At 39.5% G+C, this 16,272-nt stretch overlaps 1 protein-coding gene across 2 annotated transcripts in view; it reads right to left on the bottom strand.

Annotated features, from left to right (window-relative positions):
• Positions 1-16,272, bottom strand: part of LOC110453997 (ras GTPase-activating-like protein IQGAP1) — a 146,696-nt gene that overhangs the window by 67,642 nt on the left and 62,782 nt on the right. For both annotated transcript variants that reach the window (XM_021503278.1, XM_021503279.1), the window contains exons 6-12: positions 15,189-15,256; positions 9,743-9,834; positions 8,721-8,742; positions 8,235-8,413; positions 3,454-3,544; positions 2,844-3,004; positions 481-574 (exon numbers count right to left, since the gene is read on the bottom strand). In XM_021503278.1, coding sequence (XP_021358953.1) covers positions 481-574; positions 2,844-3,004; positions 3,454-3,544; positions 8,235-8,413; positions 8,721-8,742; positions 9,743-9,834; positions 15,189-15,256 — 707 coding nt within the window. The remainder of the gene's footprint in view (positions 1-480; positions 575-2,843; positions 3,005-3,453; positions 3,545-8,234; positions 8,414-8,720; positions 8,743-9,742; positions 9,835-15,188; positions 15,257-16,272) is intronic.

Below are 16,272 nucleotides of genomic sequence, written 5' to 3'. Positions count from 1 at the left end.
GAGACGTACCCCAGGTACACTAAGTCGGCCGGCCCTAGAGGAACTTAACACCAAACATTAGTAGGTGAGTGAGACGTACCCCAGGTACACTAAGTCGGCCGGCCCTAGAGGAACTTAACACCAAACATTAGTAGGTGAGTGAGACGTACCCCAGGTACACTAAGTCGGCCGGCCCTAGAGGAACTTAACACCAAACATTAGTAGGTGAGTGAGACGTACCCCAGGTACACTAAGTCGGCCGGCCCTAGAGGAACTTAACACCAAACATTAGTAGGTGAGTGAGACGTACCCCAGGTACACTAAGTCGGCCGGCCCTAGAGGAACTTAACACCAAACATTAGTAGGTGAGCGAGACGTACCCCAGATAAAGGGACACACAGTGCACTGTAAACCTCCAGTCGCCTCCATTGTACTGGTTACAGGCTAGGAACTGTGAAATAAGATAAACATTATCGACATTACACCATAGCACCCACTTACTCTGATACTCCACGTCGGCGTCCAGGTTGGCCGTGGACACAGCTTGTTGGATTTCTTCTCTTTCCAGTATCACATCTTCTTCTCCATTGTTATTCTAGAGTAAAGACATAAATATCAAACACAAATCATCCACTTTAGATAGATTATCTCTCAAATAAGGCATGTATATCAGAATGTGTGTTGTAAGAGATAAATATCAAACACAAATCATCGACTGTAGATAGATTATTTCTCAATCAAGGCATGTATATCAGGATGTGTGTTGTAAGAGATAAATATCAAACACAAATCAGCGACTGTAGATAGATTATCTCTCAATCTAGACATGTATATCAGAATGTGTGTTGTAAGAGATAAATATCAAACACAAATCATCCACTGTAGATAGATTATCTCTCAATCTAGACATGTATATCAGATGCGTGTTGTAAGAGATAAATATCAAACACAAATAATCAACTGTAGATAGATTATCTCTCAATCAAGGCATGTATATCAGAATGTGTGTTGATTTTACCAATTGTGTTCTAAAAATACCTGTAAGATTTAAAATTAAATTTATATCAACATTGCCGCGGCATTGACAGCTGATTGAAGTTTGGTCGACTGGGATTGTTCAACAGTGAATAAGTAAACACTGTTGTGTTTGTCTGTATTCATGGAGAGTATAGTTCACATTAATAATGTCCCCTTGGTATTTCATTTTGGACTATCTATGATAACCACATAAAAAGCCAAATGAAGTCCCCTGTCAATAAACCAGCTGCTATACAATATTTCAATCAAGAAGCCTTTCTTCTTTATCAATGATTGAATGATAAGAAGACAACCTTTTTTCTTTTAATTTCAAAATTAAACTGACCAGAAACAACATGTTTCTGATAGCTTATAATTTTTTTATTTCAATGCAGCTCATAAACAGACTTATCTGCCCTTCATCAACAGACCTATCTGTCCCTCATCAACAGACTTATCTGTCCCTCATCAACAGACTTATCTGTCCTTCATCAACAGACTTATCTGTCCCTCATCAACAGACTTATCTGTCCATCATCAACAGAATTATCTTATCTGTCCATCATCAACAGACTTACCTGTCCCTATCTGTCCCTCATCAACAGACTTATCTGTCTCTATCTGTCCCTCATCAACAGAATTATCTGTCCCTATCTGTCCCTCATCACCAGAATTATCTTATCTGTCCCTCATCAACAGACTTATCTGTCTCTATCTGTCCCTCATCAACAGAATTATCTGTCCCTATCTGTCCCTCATCACCAGAATTATCTTATCTGTCCCTCATCAACAGACTCATCTGTCCCTCATCAACAGACTTATCTGCCCTTCATCAACAGACTTATCTGTCCCTCATCAACAGACTTATAATTATCTGTCCATCATCAACAGAATTATCTTATCTGTCCCTCATCAACAGACTTATCTGTCCCTCACCAACAAATTTTTATCTGTCTCTTATAAACAGATTTATCTGTCCCTCATCAACAAATTTTTATCTGTCCCTCAACAACAGATTTATCTGTCCCTCATCAACCGACTTATCTGTCCCTCACCAACAAATTTTTATCTGTCCCTCGTAAACAGTCTTATCTGTCCCTCATCATCAGACTTATCTGTCCCTATCTATCCCTCATCAACAGACTTATGATTATCTGTCCATCATCAAAAGAATTATCTTATCTGTCCCCCATCAACAGACTTATCTGTCCCTATCTATCCCTCATCAACAGACTTAACTGTCCCTCATCAACAAATTTTTATCTGCCCCTCATAAACAGACTTATCTGTCCCTCACCAACAAATTTTTATCTGTCCCTCAACAACAGATAAATCTCTCCCCCATCAACAAACATATATGTCCCTCATCAACAGACTCATCTGTCCCTCATCAACAGACTTATCTGTCCCTCATCAACAGATTAATCTCTCCCTCATCAACAAACATATATGTCCCTCATCAACAGACTTATCTGTCCCTATCTGTCCCTCATCAACACACTTATCTGTCCCTATCTGTCCCTCATCAACAGACTTATCTGTCCCTCATCAACAGACTTATCTGGCCCTCATCAACAGACTTATCTGTCCCTCATCAACAGATTTATCTGCCCTTCATCAACAGACTTATCTGTCCCTCATCAACAGATTTATCTGCCCTTCATCAACAGACTTATCTGTCCCTCATCAACAGACTTATCTGGCCCTCATCAACAGACTTATCTGTCCCTCATCAACAGAATTATCTGTCCCTATCTGTCCCTCATCAAGAGACTTATCTGTCCCTCATCAACACACTTATCTGTCCCTATCTGTCCCTCATCAACACACTTATCTGCCCTTCATACCTGCTTATTTTCGAAAGACTCCTTGAGCCGTTCCTCGTAGTAAGCTATGTTATCATCCTGGACCCCCTTCAGACCGAGGTACTGTGATTTTAAGGCCTGAAGCAACAGTTTGGGATCCATCTTTATCAGTGCGTCATTCAGACGGTCTAAGGCTTGTATGGCTGAAACAAACACATCTCTCTTACATCAATGAAATACATATTTATGCTTAAATCTTATCAGAGCAACTGATTGGACTGAATATATAATTAATTTGCCTATGAAAAGCATTGTTCTGTTTTGCATTGTTCTGTTTACAAGTTATGTGCAATAACCTTAAATACATAAACAGATAGCAATTACCTATCTACAATAAACAGATAGTAATAACCTATCTACAATAAACAGATAGTAATTACCTATCTACAATAAACAGATAGTAATTACCTATCTTCAATAAACAGATAGTAATTACAGATAGTAATTAGCTATCTACAATCCCTTTTAGCAGGAACTAGACTAAACTAACAGCTGGAACACAGTTTAACTGTTCCTAGTGAACTGATAGTTGTGATCATGTGATTCTGACTTTGTGATTTGATTGGATGAGCCACACTATGTGACAACTTACTGTTGACTTTATTGATGTTGCCCTGGATCTCGGCCTGAGTCAGTAGTTCGTCATAAACATCATGTTCATAGGTGCCGTCTGGGTCCAGACTCTGCAGGAACAAAATGTTTCCAGGTGAAGCTTATCAGTTATGTCACAAAACTTTTTCCATTGCTTATATACAAAATTATTTTTCTTCAAATGACTCTTATATATACAAATATCACTAGAAACTCATAGCTATGGGACAGTGAAACAAACCTATCACCAGAAACCCATAGCTATAGGACAGTGAAACAAACATATCACCAGAAACCCATAGCTATGGGACAGTCATAGTGACCTGGGATATTTCTACCTTCCTTTCAAACTTCTAAAAGAATGCTTTTTAAGTCTAGGAGCCAATTAAGGTAGCAGAGTACAGTAGAGGGTTGTGGCCATGGGTGATATTTTTGTTAAATGGCTAACCCCTGTATAATGATATGTAAAAAAAATATAAAAATAAAACTGTACTAAAATTGGTATAAGCATGATGAAGTGGGCTATGTGAGCTTCACATTTGTAAAAAAGAAAGAAGATTTCTTTGGTTCGAGAATAAAATTTTGGCCATAATACGAAAGGGTGCGTACACATGAAAAGCTAGCTTTACAGGAGGTAAAATTTTGACAACAGCACACGACGCAAAATTGCAAAAAATCAAGTTCTACAATTTTACTGCGACCCAGATAATTCTGCAACCAGGTAGGTAATCTTTAATTTCAGACAGAGCTTAGGAAAAAAATTACTACTTGCGGGGGTCAAATTTTGGGTTAAAAATAGCATTTTTTGGCATTTTTTGGTAATTTTTGATGTGGTAACCATGGTTTTCACACAAGTGACATACATAGAAAAAAGAGGTTTATACACTTCTCAGTGCTTTATATGTATTGTAAATGTAATGCAGTTTACAAATATATATACATGTATACATGTGTTGTGTAGGGTAAAACCGCTGTGTTTACATTTCCTCGACATGTGCCTTGTTTATCAGAGTCGGGCCATTTCTACTGTATTCTGCTACCATATACACATAGAACTTGATTTTTTCTGAAAAAATCCCTTTTTATGCTTGATTCAGCTTCACTTTCATTCATTAATACTTAAAACTACTCAAAAACGCCAAAAAACCCGTTACATAGATAGGTCTATATATAGGTCATTAGCCTGTTACCTGTGGATGTATAAAGAGAGGTAACTCGCGCTTTCACAGGCACTTGTGAAATTCTGCAATTCATCACATATGTGTCAATTATGTTATTGGTAAAGTTGATACCAAACATCAAATAGTTCACAGGCTATCTCCTGATGCATTCATACTAGATTTCAGTCTGTTTCACTCAGTTCAGCACCCGGTAGCCATGGTTACTAATACATAAAGTTGTATTTATTGAAAATGGGTAAAAATGGGTAAAATATCTGTTTTCATTTTAATTACACTATTTTAGATGTTTTTTTCCACTTGATTCAGCATACAGATGAAATAAGCAAAGTCAGTAATGTCAATAAATTTTATTTCCATAATTACAGCTGAAGAAAATCTTTTTTTTCTAGCGAAATATGTTAAATGAACAATTTCTGAGGGTCACTGTCAATTCTAGGCGAGGAAAGTAAATAACGGTTGCTATGGTGGCACTTGTCTGATTTCTCAGAATATCTTACATTTCTGTGCTGTTCATCGGTTACGGGAAGTGTGTCTGTTGCTAGTTTGTTGTTGAGATGGGTTTCCTAGTGTTCAATATTTTGATATCAGTGATCCTCGATGATGTCATAGATGCCCATTGATGACGTCATAGTTATGATGACATCACAGTTACTATGACGTCATCAAACAAGACAGTAACATCATAGTATCACTGTACTGTTTGTTTTCTACATGCACATGATCTCAAGGCATCATATTTCACCCAAAAAGAAATTTTATTCATGAAAACTACAAACCTATTCAAGTTTTCATTTTTCAGATTACCTCCCTTTGTTGGTAGTTTGAGAGCAGAATTGGTAAATACACTTTTCAGGAGAATTCATATTACTCGGTCACTATTAAAGTGAGAAAGGAAACGGATACATCATTGTGTTCATTGTCGCATTTTCCAGACATTTAAAAGGTTTTGATTAAATTTTGGGGAAAAAAAAGTGATGTATAAGGTAGCAGAGTACAGTAGAGGGTTGTGGCCATGGGTGATATTTTTGTTAAATGGCTAACCCCTGTATAATGATATGTAAAAAAAATATAAAAATAAAACTGTACTAAAATTGGTATAAGCATGATGAAGTGGGCTATGTGAGCTTCACATTTGTAAAAAAGAAAGAAGATTTCTTTGGTTCGAGAATAAAATTTTGGCCATAATACGAAAGGGTGCGTACACATGAAAAGCTAGCTTTACAGGAGGTAAAATTTTGACAACAGCACACGACGCAAAATTGCAAAAAATCAAGTTCTACAATTTTACTGCGACCCAGATAATTCTGCAACCAGGTAGGTAATCTTTAATTTCAGACAGAGCTTAGGAAAAAAATTACTACTTGCGGGGGTCAAATTTTGGGTTAAAAATAGCATTTTTTGGCATTTTTTGGTAATTTTTGATGTGGTAACCATGGTTTTCACACAAGTGACATACATAGAAAAAAGAGGTTTATACACTTCTCAGTGCTTTATATGTATTGTAAATGTAATGCAGTTTACAAATATATATACATGTATACATGTGTTGTGTAGGGTAAAACCGCTGTGTTTACATTTCCTCGACATGTGCCTTGTTTATCAGAGTCGGGCCATTTCTACTGTATTCTGCTACCTAAGATAATAAACCAAATTACTTCTTTACCAGATTTTCCAACAAAAAATAAAAATTCTTTCAAAGATTTTTGTGATAAACTTTCATAATTTACTGATAATAACTTGAGCAACACCTAATACACCAATGAAGGATACGAAGTTTCAAAATGTCACTATTTTAGTAAAAATCTAGAGTTGGGAACCAGTCAGAAAAGATGTGTTTGCCCACAAACTCCGAGTCAAACAGGAATGCAAATTACCCCAATATTTCAGCTAAACAGAAGCCATGAACTGGTATCAGCTACCTAAAGTGATCTAGCACTGCTTGTCTGAAGTCATCCCTTCTCTAGTGATCTAACACTGCCTGTCTGAAGTCATCCCTTCTCTAGTGATCTAACACTGCTTGTCTGAAGTCATCCCTTCTCTAGTGATCCAACACTACCTGACTGAAGTCATTCCTTCTCTAGTGATCTTACACTGCCTGTCTGAAGTCATCCCTTCTCTAGTGACCTAACACTGCCTGTCTGAAGTCATCCCTTCTCTAGTGATCCAACACTACCTGTCTGAAGTCATCCCTTCTCTAGTGATCTAACACTGCCTGTCTGAAGTCATCCCTTCTCTAGTGATCTAACACCGCCTGTCTGAAGTCATCCCTTCTCTAGTGATCTAACACCGTCTGTCTGAAGTCATCCCTTCTCTAGTGAGCTAACACTGCCTGTCTGAAGTCATCCCTTCTCTAGTGATCTAACACTGCTTGTCTGAAGTCATCCCTTCTCTAGTGATCTAGCACTGCCTGTCTGAAGTCATGCCTTCTCTAGTGATCTAACACTGCCTGTCTGAAGTCATCCCTTCTCTAGTGATCTAGCAATGCCTGTCTGATTTCTCAGGAGGCAAAATTACTATATAATTTTCTAAATTAAAACAAAAAGTTTCTTTTAGAGAAGATGTATAGGAGACTTGAAGAATTCCAAAACTCTCAACCCGTTCTTCTGGCTGGAATAGCATGGCATTAACTGTCAATGAATGGAAAGTGGGACCATTACCACGGCTGACAGCCGACGGCTCTTCAATTCCTCCGAGAGTGGATTGAAATTGAATAAGAGAAATACTGGGGAATGAAAAATTACCACCACACTAAAGACTAGATATTGTCTGAGTAATACCAATAATTTAAAAAGAAAATGAAAATATGAATCATCTTCCGGGATCTCTAAGTATAACAAATCATGGTTTTTTTTAAACACTGAATGAAAATTGAAAACAAAATCACTGAATCTTAATCAAATCTCCCTTTAATGCAGATAAATATGATCTCAAGCTAATTTTTTTTAAAGCTAGCACATTAAATTTTCTTATGATTTTAAAATTAACATTTTTGCTTTATAATACAATAAAATTGCCTCAGTGTTTTTTTCTGAATTGAGAACACTACACATCTTTAATCATATGAAAGCTAACCATTAACAGAGTGATTAGTAATAATATCTTTTGGACCTCTTTGAAATGTCACAATAACCTGCAACAAGAAGCCTAAGGAGACTTAACACTCACAAGGTCAAATCAAAAATGTCTTGGCTAATCAGAAGCCTGGGAGGCCATCTTCGATAGTCAGATTTGGAACCTTAGAAGGGACATTGTACCAAGTCTGAAGTCAATTGCTTTGGCTTTTCTTGAAAAAAAGTACAAAATTTCTAAGCCAATCAAAGACCATGGTGGTCATCTTGGATTTTTCGGATCAGCATAAAAAATAAAAACACTTGGTCAGTTATGGTCAATGCACTTGGCCCCTCCCTGAGGTGTCTCCTCATCCCCTCCCCGAGGTTTTCCTTATGTCAAGATTGGATTCCCTACATGAAACATTACATAAGCTATATATAGCCAGAGAAGAACAAGTTATTGGATGGACGTAGGGACCGACAGACTTCGCTACACTACAAAATCCCACATCAAATCTGACAGCTATTTAGATGAGGGTTTACAAGCCTACCTTATTGTGTGCTATATCTCTCTTGGTCTGTTTGGCACAGAAGAGCAGTTCCTGGTAATCCTCAGACCCCTCTGTCCTCAAGTTCACCAACATGGCAGACGGATTCTCAAGGGCCGCCAATGTTTCTTCAGGTTTCTCGTGATCCACAGCCTCATTAATGGCGATGATGGCGGCATGTACTGGCATGAAAATAGCTCATTACACTTACAAATGGAGCACACTATCCAATGTGTACATTGTATACTGACAACCTGTATAAAATGTATAGCCGAGACATTCCCTAGTACCACCACATACAGTAATCTGACAACCTGTTTCAATTGAACAAAACGTTTATTTCTTTGTGTTTTTGATTTAAGACATTGTGAAGAAGTAGCATTGCTTAAATAAATTTTTCCAGTTTGAAGATGTAAAAGAGAAAACGTCAACATGCGTAAAGCTTTTCAGTTTTACAGTAGAAAGAAGAGTTTCTAGAGTCATACTCACGAGCAGCGTCATCCACGGTGAGCTATAAACAACACAAACAGTCGTATTAATTCTCACCTCAGTGTCTTCTTAATTCTCACCTCAGCCTTAGGCTTTATATTTACAAAATACAACAGTTAATAGAACAGCTTTCTACTTATTGTTTAAAGGGAAGGGTTGAATGGCCCCCTCAACTTATGGTTTTTAATGGCCCCCTCAACTTATGGTTTTTAATGGCCCCCTAACTTATGGTTTTTAATGGCCCCCTAACTTATGGTTTTTAATGGCCCCCTCAACTTATGGTTTTTAATGGGCCCCCTACCTTATGGTTTTTAATGGCCCCCTCAACTTATGGTTTTTAATGGCCCCCTAACTTATGATTTTTAATGGCCCCTAACTTATGGTTTTTAATGGCCCCCTAACCTATGGTTTTTAATGGCCCTTTACTTATCAATGTAAAATTATCCCGTTTTGTTGGAGGCACCATTTTAACATCAATGTAGAACTGGAGAAACGGTGAGATAGCTCACAAAGAGTTACTCTGTCTGCAATGTTTCTGGAACAGAAACTATATTTTTGATGGCCATAACTCCAGGCAAAACAGTCAAATCACAAATTCCTTACTTCATGCATATGTACATTGGATGTACTTTAACTGTGCCAAGTTACAAACAAATTCCAACAAACTGTTAAGGAGGAGTTGCATGTTCAAGGTTTCTTGAGCAGAAAGTTTAAAGGGCCATAACTCCAGGAAAAATCGTGAAAACACCAATTCCCTCCTTATTAGACNGAGGAGTTGCATGTTCAAGGTTTCTTGAGCAGAAAGTTTAAAGGGCGATAACTCCAGGAAAAATTGTGAAAACACCAATTCCCTACTTAATAGACATCTACATACACTATATGTAAAAAAAAAAACAAAAAAAAACATATTGCTTGAAAGGACGATTATGGCCGAATTGTGTTTTTATTTCTGAACAGCATTTTTCCAGGGTGCCATTGTCAATATCACACAGCATAAACATATAATTAACAACAATAATTACCTCGTTAGCTAAGATTCCTCCTATCTTACTGAATGCTGGCATTTGGATTCCATACTTTTCCAATTCAAGTCGCATGGCACTAATTTCTTCCTCTGTAAAATTAATAAAAAGTCACTGTAAAACAACTTAATTGTTGTCCTTAATACGACCTAAATGTCCTTTTCTCATTCATAAATAAGCATGATGAGTTTCATATATTGTATCGCACTTCTATTTCATAGAGGTTGGTATTATGCCATATTCGGGGCATGGAAACAAAAAGGTTACATGCTAACAAATGTGTGCACTTTTCTGAACATACTCAAGGTCAGCTTTGAGTAAAAAAGTCTACAAAGGAAAAGAAAATCTTTCTTCACCCTTATACCCAAACCAAAATCAGAAAACCAGAGGTAGATACAACTTTTTAAAAATAATTTTGTTTCTAACTTAGAGATACTGACTCTACAGGGCTTTATAAACAAGAGGCCCATGGGCCTTAACGGTCACCTGATATATTTATACAGAGAGTTGATTTTGTTTTTAACATGAACAGAAATATTATTCAAAGTGACAAAAAACAATAAAACCACTTTATTCAATATCTAGCATACAGATTTCAGACTAAAAAGTATTTGAAACTAGCACCTCTGATTCTTAGAACAAGGAAAATGAAGAAATTTTAGCACACTGACTCCTTTGAGCCCCACCCTACAGCCCTTGGGGGTAGGGCTGGCTCAAAATTTTCAAAGTATCAAACTGTCAACTCAAGGTTATAATTCCAATCAAGTTATTAACATGTAATATTCAAAGTATCATTTGCCATTATAAACCATAATAAATTTTGCCCCCCCCCCCCCCTCCTTCCCCAGGGGGTAAACGTGAGACCCTAGGGTCATAAACCTTAAGACCCTTCCATCTATGAAGAGTATTTGATTCTACCATATCTGGGTCTTGAGAAGAAGATTTTTGAAATTTCAGTAAATTCGACCCTTTTTGGCCCCACCCATCAGCCCCTGGGGGTCAGTCAGGGCTGATATGTGCTTATTATCAAACTGCTACCTAATACTGATAATGCTAACCCAAATTGAATTACTTCCAATGGAAATTAAACAAATGTTGGTCCAAAATGTGATTTCCCTATATAAACTATAGTAAAGTTTACCCCCTCCCCAGGGGGAAACGTGAGACCCCAGGGTCAAGAAATTCACAATTTCGGTAAAGCACCTTAAGACCCTTCCATCTATGAAGAGTATTTGATTCTACCATATCTGGGTCTTGAGAAGAAGATTTTTGAAATTTCAGTCAATTCAACCCTTTTTGGCCCCACCCATCAGCCCCTGGGGGTCAGTCAGGGCTCATAGGTGCATACTATCAAACTGCTACCTAATACTGATAATGCTAACCCAAATTGAATTACTTCCAATGGAAATTAAACAAATATTGGTCCAAAATGTGATTTCCCTATATAAACTATAGTAAAGTTTACCCCCTCCCCAGGGGGAAACGTGAGACCCCAGGGTCATGAAATTCACCATTATGGTAAAGCACCTTAAGACCCTTCCATCTATGAAGAGCATTTGATTCAACCATATCTGGGTCTTAAGAAGAAGATTTTTGAAATTTCAGTCAATTCAACCCTTTTTGGCCCCACCCTCAGGCCCCTTGGTGCTTGGGACTAAACCAGCCACTATTTTTGTTGACCTTTGTCCATGGAAGGTCCCTGCAAAATTTCATTGAAATTGGTTCAGGGGTTTTGGAGAAGAAGTTGAAAATGTAAATTGTTTACGGACGACATCGGACAAAAGGCGATTGCAATAATAGGTCACTTGAGACTTTGTCTCAGGTGACCTAAAAACAAGAGTACCGCGGGGCGGAACAAAATACGCCCGTCGAATGCCATATAGTGTTATATACTTTCTTACATTGAAATAAGATCTGCATCAATCTAAGAGTGGTTAGCTGATATGCTATAAAAAATGTAGGAGAAAAATTTCAGACAAAAAATCAAATACTGAAATGAACAAAGGGCAATAACTTTTGGAAAAATTGTCAAATCAAAATTCCTTTAAGGGAGACACAACTTCATATCATGATTATCATGTATACAAAGTTTCAAATAGATCAGTCAATAAATGTTGGAGGAGATTGCAGGACAAACAAAGTTTACGCCGGCCAGCCGAACAACGCCATACCATAATACTACCGTCAAATTTGACGGACGTATAAAAATAACGGCAGGCCAGAAATTTAGGGTAGGTCTGACAGGACACACATACTGGATCTATGTTACTCAGGATCAGCCCCAGGACCAAGTGGGATAACATACAGGGTTTACAAGAAATGTCCAAGACTGCTAAGGAGACTGGCAGCTAATCTGTAAAGTATGGAAGAAAGGAACCATATCGGCGTGCTGGAAGAAAGCAGAGGGAATCTTTGCTCCTAAAGGGAAAGACTCCAAGATGGTTGAACAATTTAGGACCATATCGCTGCTGAGTGTCGAAGGAAAGATCTTCTCGATACTTGCCAAGCCCATGACAGCCTTCATGGTGGAAAACAGTTACGTCGACACCTCAAGTCAGAAGGGAGGAATCCCCGGGTTTTCAGGATGCGTAGAACATACAAGCCAACACTTACATGGGCACGGATGCAGTTCAAACCTCGGAAATCACGTTGCATGATTATGAGGAATGGCAGACTCAGCCGACAGTTTGTACTGAAGGTCCAAGAGGAGGAGATACCTTCAATCATTGGCAGCCCCATAAAGTGCCTATGTAAAAGGTTTGATAGCATACTCAGTGACAGCCAGAACCACAAGAACACCCAAAGTCAAGTGTGCCAGTGGATGAAGAAGATCCACAAGTCGGGACTTCCGGGGAAGTACAAAGCATGGATATACCAACATGGCATGCTACCAAGGCTCACATGGCTGCTGCTACTGTATGAAATACCAACCTCAACAGTAGAAGGGTTAGAGAAGATGGTGAATGGGTACCTGCGGAAGTGGCTTGGGGTCCCACCAAGTTTCACATCAGTTGAGCTGTACAGTTGTTCGGCAGAACTACAACTACCATTCAAATCGGTCGTTGAAGAGTTCAAGGTAGCAAAATGCAGGCTGGTGATGACTCTGAGGGACTCCAAAGACGTGAAAATCAGCGAGGCAGGGATACAGACAAGAACAGGGAGAAAGTGGTCAGCAAGCACTGCAGTTGGTGAAGCAGAGAGTATGCTCGAGTTGAAGGATATCATCGGGAATACCTGCGTCGGAAGACAAGGAGTTGGCTTCTCTCATTTCCAGCAGTGGGAGAAAGCAAATACCCAAGAAAGACGGCAAATGGTGCAGAAAGAAATCAGAAGGATAGAGGAGGAAAAGAGGAGAGGGAAATCTGTGGAACTCAGCAAACAGGGAGCTGAGACCAGATGGAATCTCCAAGAGAGGAAGATGACGTTGGCTGAAATATGGAGAATGGAGCCCTTCCGGATATCATTTCTGCTACGATCCGTGTATGACACGCTACCATCTCCTGTTAACCTGCATCAGTGGGGATTGACGGAGGATCCTTGCTACAAGCTATGCAGAGGAAGAGGAACAATGGCTCATATCTTGTCTGGTTGCAAAGAAGCACTACAACAGGGTAGATACCAATGGAGGCACGACAACATCTTGCGGGTCCTAGCAGATACCCTTGAAGTGGAGAGAAGGAAGAAAAGAACTGGTGTAAGAACAAACCAGGCTGGTATCAAGTTTGTGAAACCAGGGGAAAAAGCCACAATGAAGCCTCAAGGCACCTCATCCATCTTGGAACGGGCGCCAACATGGGAGATGAAGGTTGACCTTGACAGGAAGCTTGTGTTTCCAGGAATAGTGGAAACAACACTGAGGCCTGACATGTTAATATGGACAGAGCAATCCAGACACCTCATCGCCATAGAGCTCACCGTACCATGGGAGGAAGGCTGCGAGGAAGCCCACAAGAGGAAGAAAGCCAAGTATGATGAGCTGATGGAAAAGTGCAGGAGCAGAGGATGGACAGTATGGCTCTTTCCAGTGGAGGTTGGCTGTCGAGGTTTCCCCGCACAGTCAGTGTGGAGGACACTACAGTCGATAGGACTCACTGGTTGGGCAAGAGCTACCGCCATCAGACAATTGGGAGAAGCTGCAGAGAGAGCATCATGCTGGCTATGGCACAAACGAGAAGAGCCGATGTGGAAGCCGACATAAACGAGTAGTGGTTTGGCCACCACTACTGACCCACCAGCCGGAGGATGTAGTGATTAAGGGTTGAAACATCTGAAGAGGGCTGGCCATCACCTGATGACGTCAAATGAGGCTTCGCGACTAGAATGACAGCAGTGACGGACTACAAGTCAAGGATGTCACAAGATGCAGAATTACCATCATCTGTAAGCAATCATTACAATCATCTAAAGGACGAGCATTATCTTTAACTTGAAGTAAAAGGTAGGTCTATTAAAAGGCAACGGAAAAATTGTGGTTGGCCTTTTTTAATTAACTGCAATAGATATGGATGCTCTTAAAATTCTATCAGGGTCGGGTATAATGCTGAAAAAATACAGTATTTTATTAACTATCAAGGTCATTCTAAGGTCATTCTAAGGTCGTACTATCAATAGCCACTTCATGTACACAAAGTTGACATCAAAGTTGGTGGCCAAACCCTGGGGTTGTATCCTTGTTGTAAACCCTGGGGTTGTATCCTTGTTGTAAACTCTGAGGTTGTATCAGTGTTGTAAACCCTGAGGTTGTATCCTTGTAAACCCTGAGGTTGTATCCTTGTAAACCCTGAGGTTGTATCCTTGTTGTAAACCCTGAGGTTGTATTGTTGTAAACCCTGAGGTTGTATCAGTGTTGTAAACCCTGAGGTTGTATCAGTGTTGTAAACCCTGAGGTTGTATCAGTGTTGTAAACCTTGAGGTTGTATCAGTGTTGTAATGCTTATTTACAAGTAGTCAAGTAAATGTTTTTTTTTATTTATCAATGAACGCACATTGTACAACTTACTAGAGCTGTCACGATACACTTTACCCACGATTCAATACATATCTTGATATTTGTACCACGATTCGATTATTTTGATTCGATACACCTTTATTTCTAAATATAAACAAAATGAGATGTATAAGCCGTCGATACACAGTGACCTGCAGTGTTTCCACACTTTTGATTTGAATCTTGCCGGAGCATCACAAATTTTCATTTCCTTACAGCGGTCTGCCATTTTGTTATGAATGCTTTGTGAAAATTGCATCCTCGCAGCAGATTGGTTGAGGGTTTAGAGATAAGCCAATGAAATTGAACGTCTCACAGAGGTTTCGGCTAAAGCGGCATACACTAATATTCAGGTCGTGTCATATCGAAAATCCGGAAAAATATATCGTGAATCTAATCCAATATAAATTATCGCAGTACAAGTGCATCGTGGTGAATCGTGACGCCTCTATAACTTACCTGTGAACTGTACTTTGCCATACAAATCTTGAATCTGGGGAGCAATTCCAAGCTTGAAGCAGTACAAACTGAAAATAATCAAAATTGAAATCAGAAATCAATCTTTAGGGTACAGTTCCCTCCAACAGGTAACAATGAGATTGAGCCAAGTGAACCATCCCTTCCATGACAACCCCCCCACCCCCACCCCTCTCATCACTGCTAGGTAACCATGGGTTTGACCCCAGTAACCTTTTTTTCTTCCACATCACCCCTAGGTACTCATGGGTTTGACCCCAGTAACCTTTTTTTCTTCCACATCACCCCTAGGTACTGATGGGTTTGACCCCAGTAACCTTTTTCTTCCACATCACCCCTAGGTACTCATGGGTTTGACCCCAGTAACTTTTTTTCTTTCACACTACCCCTAGGTAATCATGGGTTTGACCCCAGTAACCTTTTTTCTTCCACATCATCCCTAGGTAATTATGGGCTTGACCCCAGTGACCTTTTTTCTTCCACATCACCCCTAGGTAACCATGGGTTTGACCCCAGTAACCTTTTTTCTTCCACATCACCCCTCAGTTACCATGGGTTTGACCCCAGTAACCTTTTTTCTTCCACATCACCCCTAGGTAATCATGGGTTTGACCTCAGTATAGCATTTCCCCTTCACCACCTTTCGGTTACCATGGTATCAACCCCAGAGGACCAATCTCTTCCTCACAGCCTTAGGTAACCACAGGAGTTTCCATTGAGTACCATTTTCTCCTTCACAACCCTAAGTAACCCTGGCATTGACCCCAGGTGCCATTTTCCCCACCATAACCCATTGTTATGTAAACCAGATATTTGACCCCAGGGTATTGCTCTCTCCTTTAACAGCTCCGGACAACCACTATACTCAGTCGTGAGAGTAACCCCACAAACCTTGGCAGTATGCTTGCCCGTGCCAAACGTCTTTATTGTTAAATCAATACTCGACTTCCTGATAAGACTTGTGTGGTAACTGTCGGTTACGTGATGTTGAAACAGCTAGCAGGAGAGTAAGTTGGGCCATATTGGCATGTATACTATCCCTTAGGTCAGCTTTTATGAACAATTC

The sequence above is a fragment of the Mizuhopecten yessoensis genome, unplaced genomic scaffold, assembly GCF_002113885.1.
Source record: "Mizuhopecten yessoensis strain PY_sf001 unplaced genomic scaffold, ASM211388v2 scaffold7597, whole genome shotgun sequence".
Taxonomy (NCBI): domain Eukaryota; kingdom Metazoa; phylum Mollusca; class Bivalvia; order Pectinida; family Pectinidae; genus Mizuhopecten; species Mizuhopecten yessoensis.
This window is presented reverse-complemented; position numbering and strand designations above follow the sequence as displayed.